Source organism: Cupressus sempervirens, chromosome 10, assembly GCF_028749045.1.
Source record: "Cupressus sempervirens isolate cs-2001-9-10 chromosome 10, ASM2874904v1, whole genome shotgun sequence".
Classification (NCBI taxonomy): domain Eukaryota; kingdom Viridiplantae; phylum Streptophyta; class Pinopsida; order Cupressales; family Cupressaceae; genus Cupressus; species Cupressus sempervirens.
The window spans coordinates 408,263,121-408,285,666 of record NC_143127.1 but is presented as its reverse complement, the minus strand read 5'-3'; the positions used below and the strand labels follow the sequence as shown (position 1 = coordinate 408,285,666).

At 34.1% G+C, this 22,546-nt stretch overlaps 1 protein-coding gene and 1 pseudogene across 1 annotated transcript; both read right to left on the bottom strand.

Moving 5' to 3' along the window:
* Positions 1-447: 447 nt before the first annotated feature.
* On the bottom strand, positions 448-2,489 carry LOC149534415 (cytochrome P450 CYP94D108 pseudogene; annotated as a pseudogene).
* A 12,405-nt stretch (positions 2,490-14,894) lies between these two features.
* LOC149534414 (hypothetical protein At1g04090-like) lies at positions 14,895-17,168 on the bottom strand. The gene is made up of 2 exons (XM_089806815.1): positions 16,923-17,168; positions 14,895-16,738 (listed from the first exon to the last, which is right to left on the bottom strand). The coding sequence occupies exons 1-2, from the start codon at positions 16,972-16,974 to the stop codon at positions 15,165-15,167; spliced, it is 1,626 nt and encodes a 541-aa protein (XP_089662941.1). The 5' UTR covers positions 16,975-17,168; the 3' UTR covers positions 14,895-15,164.
* Positions 17,169-22,546: the final 5,378 nt, after the last annotated feature.

Sequence of the window (22,546 nt, the reverse complement as noted above, 5' to 3'; positions counted from 1 at the left end):
CCCTCTCATTTAATTTAGAATGTTTTCCTTACAATTAAGAAATCATAATGCACATTGAAGTACATAAATATATTATATAATATAAATACAGTGAAATATAATAATATCTAGTACAAATGAAAATGAATTTTGTAAACATTATTAAATAGGCTACAACCAAAGCAATGCATATTTTTAGCTTTAAATTTATAGACAAGAGGATTTATGAGTAGCCAAAAAAGAAGAAGATAAATATAAAGATTTGTTGTAATAATAATTTTTTTCTACCTGTGGAAATCCCAAGGTATTTCTATGATTAAATTTTAGCCAAACTTTGAGGTTTATTTTATTTTAAGAATACTTTTCACTAAATACATTGAATCTCACTTCACACTTCGTAGGAGACCATTTCACCTTTCTAAAAGAAAAAAATTCTATGAAATTGCTGGAGTCGTTTAAACAAAACAATTTTGACAGCACACCGAAACAATAAATTCATTTAAGGTGGCTTAAAACTATTTATTTAAGCAAAAGTAAACAGCAAAGCTAAGAACATACGCCATCCACTCTTTCAAACAGAATCGGAGACATATATACTAGTGACCTCAGAACAAAAACACGTCGACAACAATGTCATCTACAGCAAATTAATGGCGTGTTTTTGTAAGGGTAACCGGCAGTCCTCCCTTCATGCGCATGTTGAAGTCAAGCGTATACCTCGCAACAAATCCCTCTTCCACCTTCACACTGAAACTATGGACAACAGAAGCCACGATTGATTTCATCTGAATGAACGCCATCTCTTTTCCCAGACATATCCTCGGCCCAGCGTTGAATGCAGCAAACTTGTACGCACTCTCTCCCACAAACTCCCCGTTTTTCAACCACCTCTCGGGCTTAAGCTCCTCGCAGTCCTCGCCCCAAATGCTTTTCATCCTGCCCATCGCGTACATGCTGTAATCAACAGTCCACCCTTTGCCCACATATCGACCGCCTGGTAAAACATCGTCTTGGAGGGCCGCTTTGGAATTGATGGGCACGGGAGGATACAAGCGCAGAGACTCGCACGCAGCTGCATGTAGATATTGCATTTCTCTCAATTCTTCGTAGCTAAAAACAACCCACTTCTCGGAATCCTCAACCTTGCCTCTTTTTGCTAAGATCTCTGTAATCTCAGAGCGAATGCCCTGTTCCACTGTGGGATGAGAGGAGAGAACCCAGAAGAACCAAGTCAGAGAAGTAGAAGAAGTATCTCTGCCTGCCAACATGAAATTAATAATCATATCTCGCAGAAACAGATCGGATTTGTCAGTCAGCACATCTAATTTCTCCTCAATCTCAGTTGAATGGTCATTATCATTATCAGTGCCAAAAGTTGCCATGAATCTGCAAAGAAGGTCGTCTCTGGGCCGAGACCCACTTTTCTTACTTTCAATGTCCGCAATCTCATTCCGTCTGGTTCGAATAATACCCAATGCAAATTCGTCCACCACGGCGATTGCCTCTCTCAAACGCCTTTCGGAGCCGATATTGAGCATCTTTTTGATTCGCCAGGCAAAGGGCACGCTGTAAAAGATCCTCCCGAAGCTTAGTTCCGTGGCATCGTCAAAAGCTCGGGCAAAGGGCAGCTGAGAAAGAGAGGGGTGAAGATACTCAGGATCCACTCCGAAGGAAACTCTGCAGATGTTATCAAAGGCAAATCTCTGCAGAACGTCCTGCAAATTTACAGAGACTCCATTGTTGCAGACATTTGAAAGGACGGGCATCAGGCGATCTCTGATCTCGGATTGCACAGTCTCGACTACGAAGTTTCTGAGGGATTTAGTGTTGAATTCGTAGCTGGCGGCCTTTCTCTGCATCTTCCACTGCTCTCCGTCGGCATTGAAGATTCCACCGCCCAAGAAATCTCGCAGAAGAAACTTCAAGCGGGGTGATTTTTCATAGTTTTCAAATCGTGTCTTGAGGACGTGCTCCACAATTGAAGGGTCGGCAGTGAGATGGCCAGTTATTCCAATTGGGCGGTAGTAATGGACCGTAGCGGAGGGAGCAGCGAGGAGTATGTCTACAGCCCAGTCATGAAACCTGTGCCGATTTTTTATCAAGGTGGGGAGAAAACCAAGTATGGGATAAAGAGTCAGCGCATGCCCATCTGAATCAGATTTCTTCCGGAACAAGTGAAGTGTGAAGATGAAGACGAGAGGTACTAGTGCTGCAATAATACAAGGGAAGAGCATCTCGTATGAATTGCAGGGGAGGCTGTAGTGAACCATGTTCGCTGCTGGTTTGCACAGGTAAATGATTTCGTCGATTCTTATTGCTTGAGATGCGATGTTTTCGAGGGAATCCTCAATATTTTAACATTTTCAACTCAGAAAAGCCGGGGGGGAGAGGATGAATCAGAAATCCAAAGTTTTGGTCGGTAATGCTTGGTACGTAGTCTGCAAGTCTATCTCGATAGAAAATTTCGCCGAAGCAAATGGGGAAGGGGGTGCTTTCGGAGGATCCATCGCTTGGGGCTAAATAGCCGAATAAATGTGACGTTTTCTTTTAATTTATTTATCAAGTAGTACTTAGCGCCCAAAAGGAGGTGCAAGGGTAGGCAACGGGGCAATGGGATTTTTATTTGAAATAATAATTAATAAGATATATAATAGAAGGAAGTATATATAATTGATAATTTTACATTGATGAAACAATATATGTGAAAAAGGGAAAGGGGTACAATAATTTTAAATCTAATTTTAATTTAAAAAAAAATTATTATAATATCTTTTACATAAATAAAATTAAAGATTGTGCTAGACAATTCTCTATCTATTTAGTGGAAAATGACTCTTGGCGTGTCCTGTATAGATCTCATGTTAGCAATGTGTAGCGTATCATGGTCTCTAGAGTAGCTACTAATCGAGTATTCACTTTTAATAGAGATCCCATTGCGTATACACATACACAACCATATTTCCTATCATGAATATTGTCGTGTCTTTCTCCATTAACTAGAGGCATGTGATAGAGCTGAGTTGCAGCCGTATCTAGGCACATTTAATGTTTACCAATAATATATCGTCTACTATGTGGCACTTGTTAAACTTATGTTACATCACATAAATGTTTGTATGTAGGATGATTTTTAACTCCATTCTAAGCCAAGATAGATTCCATGCAATGAATTATAATAAAAATAAGGAGCCAAAATGGGATCAAACATTTTGATGCCTTAGGTTGCTTGCTTATTCCTGTGTACCTTGTGTGTACTTGAACATTTGTTATCCTCTAGTTATATGACACTTGGCATTTGTTTGAGGAATTATGTAAAACAATGCACGTGGCTTTCCTAAGCTTGCATATTTTGCATGTGATCTGAAGGGGGTAGTTAATTGATGTAATGAATTTAGATTGATAAAATAGAGTGAAGATTTTGCCATGTAAATTGTAGTTGTTGGGGATTTCGTACAAGACAAAAGGAGTAACCATTGATTTCATATTGTCTTCCAGGCCTCCCACATCACTATTTAGAGGAAAATGAAATGACCCTGGGTTTAGCAGGCACATTGAAATGCCAAAGCCTTCCCTCAGTAGCTGTCGTATTCTCATGGCAAAGAAACACCATGGTATAAACATCCTCTAGGGTTCAAGCCACATTGTGCTCAATAACAACAATACTTCCACCTAACTCCACATCTTTGACAGTTCATCCTGCTTGGTGCTTGGTTATATATCTTCAGATACCCCAAGGCTGAGTGGGGAGGAACATCATCTTCTTGGGTAATAAGGGATAGATAAACATTGTTACTTGTAGCATTTGTGGAAGTCCAAGCTATTTCAAGTCGATGTTATATTGACAGAATTTTGAGTGTGACTATTTTTCTGGTATCAATGATATACACCTTTGATGGTTTGGTTATTTTGGTTTGACATTTGAGTATCTCTAAAATTGATATAATTTTTTAAGGTTATTTTGGTGTGGCATTTGGGTAATGCCGCTATGGAATTTTTGTGTGTTTTCTATAAAGAAATTACGCTCTATAGTATCAGATTGGTTGAGTGTGATTATTGGGTATTTCTGGTATCAATAATGAACATCACAGATGGTTTGGTTTTTCTGGTTTGATATTTGGGTGTTTCTAAAATTTATTAAAATTGTAATGGTTATTTTAGTGTGACATTGGGTATTTTTTGGATGGAGGAATTGGTCTCATGTCTACCACAAAAGCTTCGTTTTCACTTAGGAAGAATTCAACTTGACACCTTGTAAGATGTAATTTTTCTTAACTGAACTGGTGTGACTATTACTACATATTGGCTATTCTTGCAAGTCACCAAGAAGGGAAAATAGCCATTGGAAATGAAATGCTAACACTATTCCAATATTAGTGGATATTATCAGAAGCAGTTCACCTTGAAACCTGGAAAAAGAAACAAATGTCTTACTTGCATTGTGCACAAATAATCCCCAAATCTAATTGTAATCAAAGACCTTGGAGCTTTGGAACCCTTAACCGATTTGGCTTAGAATGGCACAACAAGAGCCAAGCTGAACCCTTAACCGATTTGGCTTAGAATGGCACAAAAAGAGCCAAGCTGAACCCTTAACCGATTTGGCTTAGAATGACACAAGAAGAGCCAAGCGCAAAGCCATCTCTCTGTTAGAGCACATGAACAAGCATAAAATCTACATACTATAACATTTCTGGAAGTTGCTAATAAAATATTTTATATTATCTAAAAAAAACACACAAAATCTCTGTAACTAAAACAAACACACACAAAATCTCTGTAACTAAAACAAACACACACAAAATCTCTCTATAACTTTTGAAGAGTAGCAAATAAAAATAAGAAGGAAGGTGGAAACACACATGCATGATGGAGATGGAGGTTGATAAGGAGAAAAGGCAGAAGACATGATGATTTATAGCACTCAGACTGGGTGGATAGGATTTCTCTAAGATTTTCTCCACCTTTCATGATTGTAGGATCACAAAATCAAATCAAATATGCCTTTTATGATTGTAGAAAAATATGGTATTTTATTTGCTAGGCGTGAGACAAATTCTAGCAAATTCTAGCCTATGTGCAACAAATTTCGATTAGTGTGAGACAAATTTTGATTGGAGTGAACTCCAAAAGGAAAGCCTATCGGCTATTGTAGAAAGATATGGTATTTTATCTGCCGTGCGTGAGACAAATTCTAGTAAATTCTAGCCTATGTGCAACAAATTTTGACTAGTGTGAGACAACTTCTGGTTAGAGTGAACTCTAAAAGGAAAGCCTATTGGCTAATTAAAAAATTAATTCATTAATTTAAAAGTTATAGAACTGTGGTTTTGGTGATTTTTTAAACTTATTAATTAATTTAAAATTCATGGTTCTATGCCTTTTAAATTAATTAATTAATTAATTTTTTTTAAACATCACATCCGATGCAAATATACTGCTAGATAGATGTCACCCAAATTGAGCTGTCCACCTCTTTTTTCAAAACTTATTTTAACATTGACTTTTTTTAGTTTGCATTGTTCATTTTCCACCTTTTTTTCAAAACTTATTTTTAGTTTTGACATTTTTTTTCTAATAAGTCAACATTCATTTTCCACCTCTTTTTTCAAAACTTATTTTTACATTCTAATCTATTATATCTTCCTATTAGCTTTTTATATAGAAATGCTTAATATGTTTTATATAAACAACCATCTTGGGACATGAGATAATCTTTATGGAATGCATTCTAAACTATGTGGAAATGAAAAATAAAATAAAATTAAAAAATTAAAAAATTAAAAGTGTTTTATAATTTAAGATATGGACAATTTGTTTTTGTTAATTATCTAGATTATGTGTACATACCTTTTACCCATTATGGAATTTGAACTTTTGACATTTGTTCCAAGAGCATGTTTTCTTTATAATTAGGGATCAATCTTGAGAAATAAATGTTTCTAAATTTAGAAATTAAACATAAATAATAGCTATAAATTGAAAAGTGTGAAATTTCAATTTATAAATTTTAACCATAAAAATATACTACCATTTATCTATTTTTTAAAAATCTACGTAAAATATTTAGAGGCATATCTTTATCAAAAAGATGCATATTTCATTAATAGAGATGACACATAATCTTTTAAACATTAAATCTAAATCTAAACCTAAAATCAAACATCACCAATTGTAAACAAGAGTTAAGAAACCACATTGTCATCTATAAATGGAGCAAAGATTAACTAGAAGCATCTTCTTTGTGTTAAACCTCATGCCTTTATTTCTTCTCATCGTGTGTGGAGTGAGGGTTACCAAGGCGTTTCTTTGGTCTTAGTGACCATTATCACCATTGTGGTTTTGGTTATTGCTTTAGGGGTGGCTCTTGTTGGGCTATTACAATTTTTTGTTGTTGGGTTTTCATGGTGTGTTGCATTGGTCATGGGGTATCATCTTTGGAGTGCCCGTAGTGATGCATATGACCTTGGCACCGCTGATGATGAAGGGTGTTTGTGCCTAATTATGGAGATGGTTGCAGTATGGCTTTTTTGAAGTAGGATTTATATTGGTAATGGTTCCTTTGTTTGGATAACTTAAGATATGAATCTTATTTCCTTTTGATTATGCGAGGACCACTTTAGGGACTATCCTTCTCCTAATGGCTCTATGAGATGATAGTGGAGGATAAATTTCTATGATTTGTTTGGTGGTCCTTCTATTTAAGTAGTCAATGCAAGTTTCTTGGTGTATTTTCCTCTACCATTCATTGGATCAGGCTTTTCTAGTTTCTTTTGATGTACTTTTTGCAAATCTATTTGCTAGGGATTTGGAGTTGGTAGTTGTGGAGTTTTGGGCCTTTCTTGTGTAGTGTTGATTTGACTTGAAGTGACGATCATTGTGGATGGTTTGATTTTCATCTCTATCTTCTCTCATGTCATTCTATTAAAACATGTTTTTGGTGCGCCTTCTTTGTATATTCTCCTTTTAGTTTTGCTAATTGCTTATCATGGTTAGGGTCTTCTCCCATTGCTAATGCTTGAGCCCAATTTTCTTTCTTGGAATTTTCGTGTTAGTTGTGATTTTATTTTTCCTAGTTGTGGATTGTGGGTATTAGCATTTCTAGTTAAGTCGGTTTTCTCCTTTTGCTAGCTAGTTGGTTGTTGACAATTCTCGAGGGCCCATTCTAGTAGTGGTAATTCTTTGGTTGGATTTTTTTTTCTTTGAGCACTTTGATTTAAGTCATTTAGATGCGTAAATTCTCTTGTTTCTTCTTAGCCAAGTTCCTACTTATATGGATTCTATAGAGGTGAAGTTGACCCCTATTGAGGTGGGGTATTTGATGACATTTTTTGCATGGGGAAGATTAATTCAACTTATGTTAGTCTCTTTTCTATTCCTTATTGAGGTAGGGGCATCTTCTATTGAGGCATATATTTAACTATGGAAGAAGTAGGATAATCAATTTATGTGGGATTCTCTCAACTGTAGTTGCTTAAAATGCATAGATGTTGTTTATTTTATTCACCCTTTTATTTGTTCTCTTCAATACTACCCATATTGAGGTATAATATTCTTCTATGATGTGTTGCAATTAAGGAGATGTTTCATAGTTGTAAATTTCTTGATTGAAGAAACTAGTTGATTTTGGTTATCAATTCAAGATCTATATTAAAGGTTTGGGAACCTTATAATGACCCCCTCTTATTGCATCTAACCATGTAAGAGTTTATGTGGTAGGATGTGTTGATTTCCATCCTTATTTTTTTATTCTAGATAGTTTATTTCTGGAAGTGAATATTTAAAGGGGCTTATTAAAATATTTGAAGGGTTTGGATTTCTTTTAAAAAAGTTTATGTTTTATTTATTGGCTAGGATAGTGTGATCTTTTGATCTATTTCTCTATGTTCTATTTTTCAATTGTGCTAAATGCTTTATCTTTTGTTGTAAGGACTAGGGCCTTCTACCTCCTTATCTAATAAAAAATGACAAGAAGAAACACTATATCTTGTAATAATAAAATCAAAATTACTTAGAACTTATGCTAGTTTTAGAAATAAAGATTCTAACTCTAAAGTAAATAGTACTATGATAAATAACATATTTCCATGATGAACAAGAAAGAATTAAAAGTTTTTAAATACACAATTAAAAAAATATTTCAATGGTAAAATAAAGTAAAAAAAATTAATATTTTAAATATGTTGTCAATAAAAAATATCTATAATAAGCTATAGAAAATACACAAAACCTCTAAATGTATAATAAATACAATAACTCTATAATAAAATAGAAAAAAGACATTTTAAAAATTATATAAGAATTAAACATTTAAATAATGTAACATTTTAAATTAATTAACATAATTCCATATAACTTTTAGGTAAAATAGAAAATAGTTTTATCCTCTTTCAAAAAGTCAAATACATCTTTTATGATTTTCTAATAGTTTTCATTCTAGATGATAAATCTAATACATTATTCTTTGACATGCCAGAGGTCAAAGTCAAAATTAATTATTATTATGTGTTGTAATTAATTAGTGTTATTATTTATTAAGTTGAATTAAGTCAAACCTAGGACCTCCCAAATAAGAGGCTCACAATTTATCATTGTGTTGTAGGATCTTGCCTAATAATAAATCTAATATATTAAATGTTGAAGTTGATGAAAGATCAACCACACATCTCCCAAGAATCATCTGAATGCAAACACCTATCACAGAAAGAGAGGAGCACAAGCTATGGAGGATGAAATTCCCAGATCCATAGACGAGACATTCTTTATGAGCAAAAGGAGAAATTGCTATTATCAAAAGTGATTGAATCAATAAATTACAATGAGGGATCAATCTTTATAAAAGGAGATCCAAAACCCTAAAAGGTAAAACCTAGGTTGCATAATAATAATTAATAAAAGAATTAATTATTATATACCCAAAGTTTAGCTTAAGTAAACTATACGTAATAAGTGACTTAATAATTAAATCAATATGATTTCATTAATAAGAAAAAACTTTATTACTCTAACACCCCCCCTTAAGAAAAACTTAGGAAATAGCTAAAAACCTAGAAACTACTATTGAAAGTAAATTTGGGTCCTGGTAACAAGACTTGATGAGGTACCCAAGCACAACCAAATCTCTTAAAAGGAGAAATAAAGAAAACCACATGGGAAAAATCCTACTCCAAAAAGAGATGGAAATAATGCTAAAAAGAACTAGTGAAGGACTGGAGAAGCCTCCATACTAGGGAATGTCCTAGAAAATAGGAACAAAAGATGAAATAGCTTGGGTAAGAATTCCATTGAAGACATGAAATAGCTTGAGTAAGGAAGTTGATAGGTTTTCAATCCATTAGAACATCTAAGACATACAAATTACAATTTTAGAATTGGCCAGCTATAACTCAAATCTTCTACTGCAAACTTAAACTTCCCCTATTTCCCCCAGAAATGTGTTCATCTATGCTCCCATTTTCCATGTAACCAAAAATCAAGAATCTTGGGCAACCCCCTTTGTCATCGCTAGAAACACATAATCCTCTAGGAGCCACCAAATTTTGGTGCCTTATGATGTTGATGATCTCCAGGTCTTATTGATGAATTTAGTTTCCCCTTCTAAACTATTGATTGGGATCTTTTTACTCTCAATTGGGTGCCCTTATAAATTGTTCCAAAATTTCCCTAGCTGACCACATTGGCATCACTGAAATTACCAGTGGCATTCCTAATTTGTTGAATGTTGAATGTTGAGAGTCTCTTTTTATAGTTTCATGTTATTTCTCACTAAATCATTAAATGCTTTGCTTTTCTCTTAATTTTGACCCACAAAGAGTACCAGAAGCCTACACTAGAGAGCAAGATCATGTTTGTTAACTTACTGTGAACTGCTTCCCTATCGACATAGCATTCAACACAGTTAAAGGCACTAGAGAGATCTTGATAGACAATGCCTAGAGGAGTGGGTCTAAGTATTTTGATCCAATCTTGTTTCATTTTAATGGCTCTACACAGATGGGGACTCAAGGCATAATCTATTGTATCATTGAAATAAATGAGATCCAAATTTGGGGGAAGGTCCATGAAAATGAGTTTCTATTGATTTTTTTTGAAGTAGGAAGCAACATAGTCATACTTGATTAGTTTAAAATGGATTGATCTCACAAAAATTGGGCATATTTGAGAGCTTAATATGGACAAACATGTAGAATGGACGATAAATAATCTCTTGACAGTAGTCATTGTCTAACAGTAAAGAGTCTCTTGATGGTAGTCATTGCCTTTCAAAGCCTTACAACCATTGATCACATCAAACAAGTTGGAGCATTCCATAGTGGAAACACAACTTTGCAACATGCAATTTTTCAATTAAAAAAAAAAGCAACAAAGGAATTAATAATGGCGATGAATTCAATGGTTATCCATGCTCTCTCTATCATTATGTGTCATCCATGCTAAAAGTTAGCTTGGCTCTTTCAAACAAGTAAATGCCTTCCACGTAAATATTTTGATTTGATCACATGGATATATGGACATACTAGCAATCACATCTTGGTATGCAATAGGTATGTCAAAATATTAAATTTCAATTAGTAAAAAATATATAAAGAGGAAAGGGGTAGATAGAGGAAACTTGCATTACTCTTTGTGACTCTCTCCCGCCCTCCCTCCCTCCTGCCCTCCCTCCCTCTCCTATTTATCCATTCTCCATAAGAAGAAACCTTTAAACTTCTAGGATATTTAATGAAGATAAAAATCATTCTTTTCACCATCAAAATAATTCATATCTAATATTCTATTGAAGGAAATTAATGATCTGTAAAAATAGAAAGCATTGCTTATGTTGAAATTCCCCACCCCCTCCATATCAAATCTTTTGTTATATCACTCAATTTCATATATTTTCCTTTAAGAAAATAATACATTAAACAAGAAAATAAAATTCACAAAATAATTAACTAAGAAAAATAATCATTCCCTTCATCATGAACAATCTCATTCATCATAGACAACCGCATAATTTGAACCATACACATAAGGAGGAGGTATAGACAACTTTGGTAAGGAAATAACTATTGCATCATTACAAAATTAATTCTAGTTCATTATCATTAAGAAATGCCAACATATTTATCAGACATCAAGTACATCAAAATACACCAAGTTCAAATTCGTCAAGTTAATTATTAGGCTCACATAATATACCTTTCCAATGGATTCCGCCACATGAATATTCATGCGATGATCCTCATAGCATTGAAACTCACGTTAATATCATGCAATACATAACTACTAATCACAGTCATGTTCATGCTAATGCTCTTGAAAAATTTATATTGATAAAACATATTTCAAGTAAAATATGAATGCAAAAAATAAGAAGGGTATGTTCTTCACAATCTACTTTATTACACGTTATATCCATGTTATACACTAATCATGATAGAGAATATAACTTCACATTACAAGACTAGCAACATAGAATATACATCCCAACCACCTAAAGATCATAAAAAAATGTCAAAATCAAAGCTCATAATTTTTTAGTTTCAAAATCCCCAAAGAGGTGTGCAAAACCAATAAAAATAAATGATAATTACACCCACTTTTGAGAAAAATGTAGTAATTCAGGTGGCTAGATAGTTAGAATAAAACTCTAGAATTATAGCTAGTCCCTCCCCAATTTCGAAGTTTAATATGAAAAATAAATTCAAAAGCAATTCACCTTTACAAAGTGCCTAACACTAGTTGTGAGGAGGGAGTAGAAGCTACATGTCACCTTGTGTCCAATCTGCACTAAAAATATGACCATACATCTAGAACAGATATCTCCAAGATTACATCCTCATCTAGTAACACATTCAATTGGTTATACAACATAGAAATGTTAATTCTTTCTTTTCATTTTTAAAAAAAAGTCTCATGAAATGCAAGGTGAGACATAAATAAAATTTTACAAAATCTCTATAAATTTCTATTTCATATAAAACATGTTGAATTTTTTTTCCCAAGAATTTCATAAGAATCTAATATTAAAATCCTTTTATAACACTTTCTAAAATATTTTTACAATAATACATATTTCCACCATTTATTTTAAACCAAGTCCTAATTTTTAAAAAAAAATTTTGATGGAGGGTTGCAAGGCAACCCAGTAAGACACGAAGTCTGTGAGTTACCACCAAGTCCTAAATTTTGAACAACATGCATATCTTTAATGTAAAACTGATCATCACTTAACTGCACAATAACTCATAGAATTTTATCTTCCTTCTTTACTACACATGTAGAAAACTAGGCATTGACTTTAAGTGCAGTCCACACACTATGTACCTCATAATTTTCATTAGGCATTCTTTGGCCAAAAAAAATCACACCTAAAACAAGTAGACGATGACTTTCTATGTTCTCTGCTTTGATATTTTTGACTCAATTGGGTGGGATAAGCAAGTTCAAATATTGCTTCTATTCTAAAGTGTGTGGCTGATATGTAATGGGAGCTTTATTTTTAGCGTATGGTCGTCAATCAAATCGTAAACAAAAGAATTGTGAGATGTAATTGCAATTGAGGCACACATACATGCAAATGCAGAAGCATTGATAATACTTGTGAACTATCCAACGAAGTGCTTGTGAGAAACACTGTCACATGGGAAAATGCAATTAACTGGTTAAATGGAAAACACAAAGGAGGTTTCATCATTCTTGATAACACCTGCAGCCTGGAAAGATTTAAGAGAGCATGGATATCCATCAATGGGACGGGGATATAGAAATTTCTACAAACGTTGGAGTGACCACTGTGCACATGTATATGTAAAATGTGGAGCAAAGACAAAGCACGTCAAACTGCTTGACAAAATGCTTCGATGAGAAGTTATCTACTTGACTGGTCATCACTTGCACAAAAGTGCAATCAGCGGCTTGTAATGTAGGCTAGTGCATCCAGCAGCTTGGGCAGGTTAACGATATGGAACCAAACATAATGTTTGACTATTTCAAGTCGAAAGTCTAAATTTGGAGATTTACAACACCGGAAGGACAGAAAAAGAAGACGACTCAGTAGCCTCTGTCAAACAACAAATAAGACCTAAACAAGCAAACCAAACAGGAGCGAAGCATAGTTTCTGAGATAAATCTCTGGCTGCATTAGCTGTGGTCTTCATTGTACTCCCCCCTAATGCAAGAACAATCTTGGCCTTGTCCTTGAGTTCTTTCATTTTCTCCCTCACCTTTGATCCCACCTCTGCTTCCATCGATTCCCTCACTGTCCTTTCCACTCTTCTCTTCTCACAAATTCATTGCTTTCTATCCTCAAAGCTACGATAATCTGAATCTACTTTATCAATCTGACCCTGTTCATCTTTTGCTTTGCAAAAAGAGGCCAAACGATCATAGGAACTCCATTAGAGATGCTCTCTGCAGAGTAGGATTCTACTCGCAATGTGAAAGTAAGCCTCCGATATACGGGTCAGAAAGAACAGGGATCCGAGGAGCCAATTAACAAGAAACAAATGTGACTCTCAAAATCCTCCGGTAAAGAGCTGAGCAATATCTATTTCGGTGCGCCAGAAATCCATCTGTTTCTGGTGCTCAGAATTTGGGCGTTTGCAGATTGGTTCGGAAACTGACATAAATGTAAGGGATGATATATTCCATGGCAAAGTCAATAGGGACGTGTACTTGGATGACAGATCAACGTCTCCGAGGACAGACCAACTTGTTGGTAGAATCGGGCTTTAACGCAATACAAATAAATCAACGGTTGAAACTTGTGTAATGGTTGTCCACTGCCTCCGATGCACTCTGGACCGTTGATGGTTTATATGAGCTTCTCAATCTCATATAAGGGAACTCATATAAGGGAATGCCTTCGGCTTAATGATTTCATATGATCACATAAGAAAAATCTGATTTGACTTAGGAAAATATTGATTTGATATTTAGACATTTATTCAAGGAGAAAAACCAACGATTGGTAAGTGGTTTTGTGGTTTGTGTGTAGACATGTTTGGATGAGATCCACACATGTAATAGTCTATCGACTAGGCAACGGCTAAATAGCCAGTTATTTAGATATGTCTGGATGGATGCCATGCCCATGAGATACATGATATAGTCTATCCGTATTCCGTATTCAGCCGGAGATATTATTGTTTTGCATGCAATTGAAAGATTGTGTCCGGTCCGTGAATGAAAATATTAAAAGTTTTCTTTTTAATTGTGAATGAAAATATTTATTATTATGTGTTGAACCAAAAATTATTATTATTATGATTAACCATTTTAGTAATTTTATAATAATAAGTTTATTACAATACAATATGTAAGTTAATTGTTTTACAATATATTATATAAATTTATTTAATAATATTATTATTTCTATTTAAAAATTATGATTCTTTTAACTATGTTTTATGTTGTTGTAATTTTAAATATTATAATTTTTTTTTAACATATATAATTTAAATAGAACTAATAGTATCATTAAATAAATTTATATAATATATTGTAAAACAATTATTGTAATATACTTATTATTATAAAATCAAACTAGAGAATGTTCAAATGTTCTTTAAAAAAATTCAATTAGTAAAATAGTTAATCATATAACAATAATTTTCGATTCAATGCATAATAATAAATATAATAATAATACTATTTGATTCAACAATTACAAAAAAAACTTTAAATATTTTCTTTCACGAGCCGGACACTATCTTTTAGTTGCACACAACAATAATATCTTCCGCAGACTACGGAATACGGATAGACTCTATCATGTATCCCATTAGCATGGCATTCATCCAGACATATCTAAATAACTGGCTATTTAGCCGTTGCCTATCGACTAACCTATCAACTAAATATACTTGATCACAACTTTTTGTCTAAATTAATATTTAAAATTAAAATAAGAAAACAAGTACAACACCATATCAAACATAAGCCCCTTCAATGCCAAATTATATTGGAAAATTAGAATATAATTACATACAACACTCCACAAAGACAAGCCAGTTCCAAATATGACATCATCATGAAAAAAGATCTGATTAAGAGACGTTTGGAACAATACAAGAATACGAATTTTTCAACCGACATGGTGTAGACGGCATCTCCGCGGGCATATTCCAAATCGAAAGTTCCTTACATATGAATTTCCATTCATCTGCACAACACGGCTCTTCACAACTACCCACCTATCTCTAGAAAACATTTTTAACTTTCTCATCTCCAAACCAGCTGCTTTTCCATTTGGGTCCGGTCGGTCCATCCTCCCCAGAAACCTCAGACGGCAGTTTAACACATCCCACCAACTTCGACGACGCATATTCGATCTCGGGTCCCCATTTCCTCGCATAATTCAACCACGCCGGCTCTGCAACATTTTCACCGTTCTCCATCCCCTTCAAATACTCCGCAGCCACAATTCTATACTTCTTACTCGTATCCAGAAAATATGCACTCTTCGCTGACGAATTGGCGATGCCCACTCCAAATTTTCCACACCCCTGAAGAACGAGTCCTGCCCTTGAAAAGCAAGCATGCCCACTTTTGCCTGAATACACCACGGCTTTCTCACTACCCTCAACGTATTCCAAATCCCCTGCTTCGACCCACCGTCCTCCACTGTGCTGAGAAAAGTAGATACCCCATAATTCTCCGGTGAAGTTGTTTACACGTAAAGTCACGTGCTCCCAGTCGCCCACATGTTCTCCAATTCTACCCAGCGGTATTGACACTGCTTTCAGCAACATCAGAGTCCCAGGGCCGTTGAAGGGGTAAAACACCCACATTGCAACATCTGTAAACGTTCGTCCCAATACTGATTTCACGTGTACATACGCCTCTGCGCTCTCTAAATCCCCACGCCTCACAATTTTAGCTTTGGCGGAGTCTTTTGGCAGGTCAATCCAGTACTCCCCGTCAGCAGAGCCGCCCGGTGGGAGGTTCGATCCGTCTTCTTCAATTTCTTCAGGCGTGAATGAATCCTCTTTGTTATATAACAATGCCCCATTTTTGAAAAACCAAGAGACTGAGGAGGGGAAATATGTCTCCTTGGGATGGAAAAATACAGTTGGACCATACTTGCCTATAATTGAATGCACGTCTTCCAGACTTGGCATTCCTGTTAATTGTATGGGATTCGGGTTTATTAGACAAGCCATCGGAAGCTCTGAGGTCTCTTCAGTTTCGCCGTTTGTGGTGCAAAAGAACGTCCCTGCAAACACCCCATTTTGTTGTTTTACTGGGTCCGGGATCGTACTCCATACCTTGAAAGAAGAAAAGCCTGTTTTCTTAGTCCACATGTTTATGCCACTCTTACACACTCCAGTCAGGTCTGATCGAACGCATCTAAGCTCTTCCAAAGATGGTTTCTCCTCAACATTCGTTACGATGAAGCCCAGGGCTTTATATCCTTGAGGGGCGTTGGGCCACCAGAAGAAACCATATTTTTTGCCCTTTTTATCCTTCTCTGACTCGCTGCTCCACACCAGCGTGTAATCCACTGGTTTCATTAATGGAGGACGGGATGTGAACCCATGACTTTCTCTATTCTCATTAACATCTTTCACCACAACCACCCAGCCTTGAAGGGAATCGGTGTTACAATGATGACCCAGAATAAAATAACCAGCAGGAATATCAATGGGCTTGTAGAATGCAACCCCTTTCTTATTTCTGCCCCGCTCGGTGGAACTCCATATCTTCTCAAACGTTGAAACACGACAGACTTCGATCTCTCCAAGTGTAATCCTCCCCGTTGCGAATCCTGCACCTGCAAAATTTAGTTTCATCCATATTTAGGTTCGGGTAGCAAAAGCTTGAGAATTTAAAGCTCAGATTTCTGTGATTTTGTTACATTTTATTCCAATAACAACCCATTGACATCTCCCAGAATGATTAACAAAACTATTGAATTATGTTAAAAAGTACGAAAAACAACGGAGGCAGTTAATTACCAGTACTGAGCTTTGTAGGCGGGACGGCAGGCGGCGGGAGTATTTGCTCCATATATTGAATTTTTAGACTCTAATCGAATGAACTCGATAAAATCGCCGTCTTCTAATTTGTGGACGAAGTTACGTTGAAGAACATCGTGAACATCGTGTGAATGGCCATTGACGGGTGCTACGAGAAATGGAAAAATCAGGCGACCAAGTTAACAATGGAAGACCAGTCATTTTAGCTTGCGTAGGAAAACACACAAGAACAAATTCATTAGGCTCCTTTTTTTATATGGATGAGAAATTAGAATATGCTCTTCCAAATTTGATTGGGCATCCTTCCCACCCCACATATTCTTATCTTTTAAAAATATTGTTGTTTTCTTCGTCTACGAGCGATGTGATCTGTGAAAATCCTAGAAAAGAGAAATTATATAATTATTGTTCCCTACTCTTTCTTATCTAAGGTTTAGTTCACCAATGATGAATAAAATAAAATAAATAAAATTATATCTGATTTTAAACTAGCGCTTGTACCTGTCAGAGGTTCTAGGGATAAGCCGATAATGTAATTTTAGAAAATTATCTTTGTATGAAATTGCATAGTATAGTAAAGGGTTAAACATAATTTTCCTGATGGTATATAATATTATTTATCAAGAAAGTATGATGTTTAGTGTGGTCCAATATTACATAACAACAATAGTATTTTAGAAGCATAAGAGTAGTACACAATAAAATTGAAAATTGTTATTTGAAGTATGGATAATGTTTGATACAAATGTTTACCAAGAAATGTATGTGTGGACCTAAATAGTAGTTAATAATATAATGTACACTGCCATTTGAAACATGCATGATATTTGATAATGAAGGGGTTTTCTTAGCTAGTATCCATTGTGGATGGAAATATGATCGATTAGACAAAATGAAATAACTAGTACCTGAGAATATTTAGTTATCCATTGAACCCGACAAGTTTATATATTTAGTTCGATGAGTGAAAGTATATATTAGTTTAGCAAAATTATTTCAGTGCATTTGGTGTGTCGCTCAATACTTATCATTAATGCATATATATAAACTGTTAATTTACTTGGGAAGATTAAAATGATGAGCACAAACTATATTTAAGTAATTTTATAGTTTAACGCATTTAATCTTCCAACAATACATTTCTCATTTACTGCTTTTATTAATAAAATACTGTAACCATATTAATAGAATACTATAACCATAGATTTTCAATAAATAGAGACTTTTCTTAAGATCTACATGGACCCCGAATTTAATTTATATTTAGAGGACATTGTTTATGATTTGATAGCTTTAATAACATTTTGTCCAATTTTAGATACGGGAAGACTTTTAAATGTTTTTAGTGGTCTGTAACCATAGTTTGTGAATCCCCAAATTGGAGAGGGAAGAGGGAATATCAGAGTGGAAGTCCCAAGCTAAATAACAATGCACATAGTAGAGAGAGGAAGTTTGAAAGTAGCATGCAGAGCCAGGAGACATGAGGATTGAAGCATAGGATATGCCAAGATGTGGCATGGATATGAAACTGGTGTTGGGAGTGGTTGAACCATTATGCCAGGGAATGCAATGTGAGAGTTCAATTTGAATAGCTTTATCATAATTTTTTTCATATTAATTTGAAATCAATATTTAATACAAAGCATTATTCTAGATGCCACATTGTGTGGTGTCAAAGGCCACTACAATTCATTAGTAGAAACGTAAGGATAATTCTGTGATTTTATTGCAAATTTAGAGAGAATCTGATTCACATTCATGTTAGTCAATATTTTTTTCTCTTTGTAACAAACATGTCATATTTAACAACACATGATGTGGAGAATCATTTAAGAACACGTAGTGACTTAGTTGCATATTAATTGCATGAGACAACTGACTGTATGTGAGACACAAAAAAAAATCTATTTTAGAGCTATCGCTTTATAGGAGAAGCCTATTGGCTTAATTATATAATTTAAATTATAGGCCCATGGGTGAAGTTGAATAGTTCTTAATAAGTTTTCTTGAGATCATGTCATACAAATGAAGTTAGGATTGCATCCCAATAAAAGCATATATAATTTTATTCATACATAAAATAAATTTATATTTAGTGTGTTCTTTTAAAAATAACAATGTTATTTTATATGTTTATAATGGTAATTTTTTTTTTAATATTTTATTTAACTAATAGGCCATTATTGGTTGAAAACCACCAATCTTTCATGATGTCAAATGCCTAAAATAAAAACCCAACATTATTTCACTGAAAACAATCATTTCCTATACAAATTAATAAAAAGTTTTGTTAGCATGAATGCTGATGGTATTCCTTTGGGGGAGTATCCTAAGCATTATTGCATGCTTGACATGTTGCATTCATGATTGTGTTTGTCATTGATGTCGAAATAGCATTGTTTCTATGAAGATTGACAGAGTAACTAATAGAGAATGAGGTCGTACAGATTGTGTATTGATAATTAGGTCAAGCACATTTGAGGATGTATTATGCATTGTGTCTTAATAAAGTGGACAAGTGCGCATATAGGGAGTCAAAGACATGCAAAAGTTATTCTTGAATTATAGAAGACAGTAAGTAGACATAATACCTGATAAGTGGTTTCTTATGTTTGAATTGTATCTCTTTATAGGGATAGAATCACAATGAGCACAGTTAGATAGTGATAGTAGAAAACTCAATGATGATGCCAGTGACTGCATGAGGTTAATCGTCGCACGTGTGAGAAGTTATGAAGACTGTGAGCTGAGAATGTTGTGTAAAATATTTTAATGAGGTCCTATTATAATTAATTGGAAAATCATCAAGGCTGAATCAAGGAATTATTTTGAGGATATGGTATAACGGAAGATTATTTTCCTTGTGGTGAAGTATGTAATTGATGAGAGCAAGTGCAAGTGCGAATTGTGCAATTAATATGTAAAGTTGATAAATGTGTGTAGTGATCCAAGGGATTATTGGATGCAAATTGGAAGATCCACTATTGAGATATGAAAGAGGATTGGTCCAGTCAAGAGGACAAAGGAGTTCGAGTTATTCATTTCTATTATTCTACAAGGAATAATATAGAGACCAGTTAGATAGTGAGTTCAATGGTCTTGCCCCTAAAGCTATTTGGATAATGGATCCTTCTGCCTTCTACAACTCTTAACAGGGCCAGAATATCCTAACAGGTATTTAAAATCTCCTAATAGGGACCGATATGTACTAAATGTATTACATTGGCTCCTAACAAAGTCCATCCTCTTACAAGGAACTTTTATATTAGTACATCATTTTGTAGCTGGTACCATCCTTGCCAGGGTTTTCCCTCTGATCAAGGGTTTCCCTAGTTAACATATCTAGTGTTATTGTGTATGAGTGTCTTCTTATGGTTGCTGATTATATTGCTCACACGGTTAAGGATTGATAAGGTTGATAAATGTTTTCCTAAATGTGAGAGCTAATTTTGATATTCAGAAGATGGAGTTCATTGGTAAGATATCAAAATTATGTACAGAACAAAATATTGAGTTTCTAGATCCAAAGTCTTTTTGTTGCATACAAAAAGATGAACCTACTAATGCAAGGACAAGTGAAGATAGATTTGGATCTAAAGAAGACAAGAAGATTGAAGAAGGAATTGCTTTCCTTATGAAAAGAAAGTTAGAAGGTATGAAATTTTTTGTTTGTTGGACATGTAAAAAATTTGGTCATTTTTCATCCAGATGTCCTAAGAGAGTAAGGAAAACTAGAAAGGATTCACTTTCTAATTATGATGAATTTAAAGCAAGTATGGAAAGATTCTTAAATGATACCAATAATGAAGTTGACAAACTCAGATTGGTTAAGAAAGAGGAAGTAATAGCTTTAGTGACTATTATTGATCCAAAGGCTATCAATAATTTATAGAATGATATTCAAATTGTTGAACAAAGAGAAGAACCAAGATCTAAACCTAGAGAAGAAGTAAGAGTTGAAACAACAACACCTACATCAAACATGAATTTTTGTAAAGAATCACATTGTTGATCAGATTATTGGAAGCAAAGAAAAATAAGTTATGACAAGAAACATAGTACATGAAAAATTATGTTTAATCTCTCAAGTTGAACCAAAGAGTGCAGATGAGGCATGCAAGGATGATCATTGGATTCAAACAATGAAGGAAGAACTAGATTAGATTGCGAAGAATGAGACATGGGAATTGGTTCCTAGACCTATAGGAGGGTAAGTGCAAGAATTTGGGTCTCATTTTTGGGCAAAAAGTGGAAGTGTTTTTCCTATTTTTAGAATTTCTTGTCAATTGATGTCAAAATTTTATGCATTTATAGATTGAATATAAAAAAAACTTCATAAATAAAAATTGTAGTGTTTAGAATCTACTTTTTGAATATGTAATTTATTTGTGTACCCATATGATAGATTTTTTTAGATATGGATCTTTAAAAACCACTTTTTGAAAATGCATGTTTCAGGGCCATACCATACTCGTGTATGGACACCATAATTTGACACAAATAAATGATTTTTTAAAATCATTTTACAAGATGTTACCTAACACACCAAAGATTGATGATAATATTTTTTCTTAATTTTTTATTGAATAATTTTTTATTATTAATTTTTAATTAGCTGTAAAGGTAAATTTTAAAACCTCTCATGTACAGACACCATAATTTGATGAAAATTTCACTTTTTTCAATTTTTTAATTTAATTTTATTTTATAACTTTACAAGAATTGAATGTAGATTGATGACATATAATTTAATAAAAATCATAAAATAAAAAAGTTATTAAAGTTCTAGTGAACGCTACTATTTTATATTTAGGTACCACCTTTGATTAAAAAAGTAATACCAAAATAGTAAATAAAATCATAGCACTATAAAATTGATATTTTTGAAATCAGGATAGTGAGAGCTCTAATGGGTTTTTGTTTTGTAAAAAAATTTGATTGGGAAGACCCTCTAAAAATTATGGCAAGGCATGAATTTGTCAATTCAATGCCTTAGCCAAATCTTGAGAGGTCAAGGCATAGGCTTGGTCTCACCAAGCCTATTCCAATCCAAAATCCAAGGCAGGAAAAAAATCCTGCCACATGTTGTGAGAAACGGGCACTCGTTATTTGAAATTCAAAAAATGGTACCTGTTTTGAAAAAGTAAAAAGCGACATTCAAAATCCCCTCAAAAATAAAAATAAAATTAATTTTTTTAGAAAAGGGTACCCGTTTTAAAAAAAAAAAAAAAAAGGTACCCATTTCTAAAAAATCCAAATTCTTTATTTTTTCAAAAACAGATACCCATTTTTTGAAAATAAAAAATGGGTACCCGATTTAAAAAAAAAAGGGTGCTTGTATTTAAAATTGGGTACCCATTTCATAAGAGGTCTCATTCCACAGAATTGACTTCCATGAAATTGCCACCCAACTTTGTGCATTCACCCAAGAACTAAATGGGTTTTCTAAAATTAGATGAATGAACAAGGTGAGGTTGTGAGGAATAAAGAAAAAATGGTATGCAAAGGATATTCATAGTAAGAAGGTATAGATTATGAAGAGACATTTTCCCCTATTGCTAGACTTGGAGGAAAAAGAATGTTCTTGGCCTATGCAGCAAGTA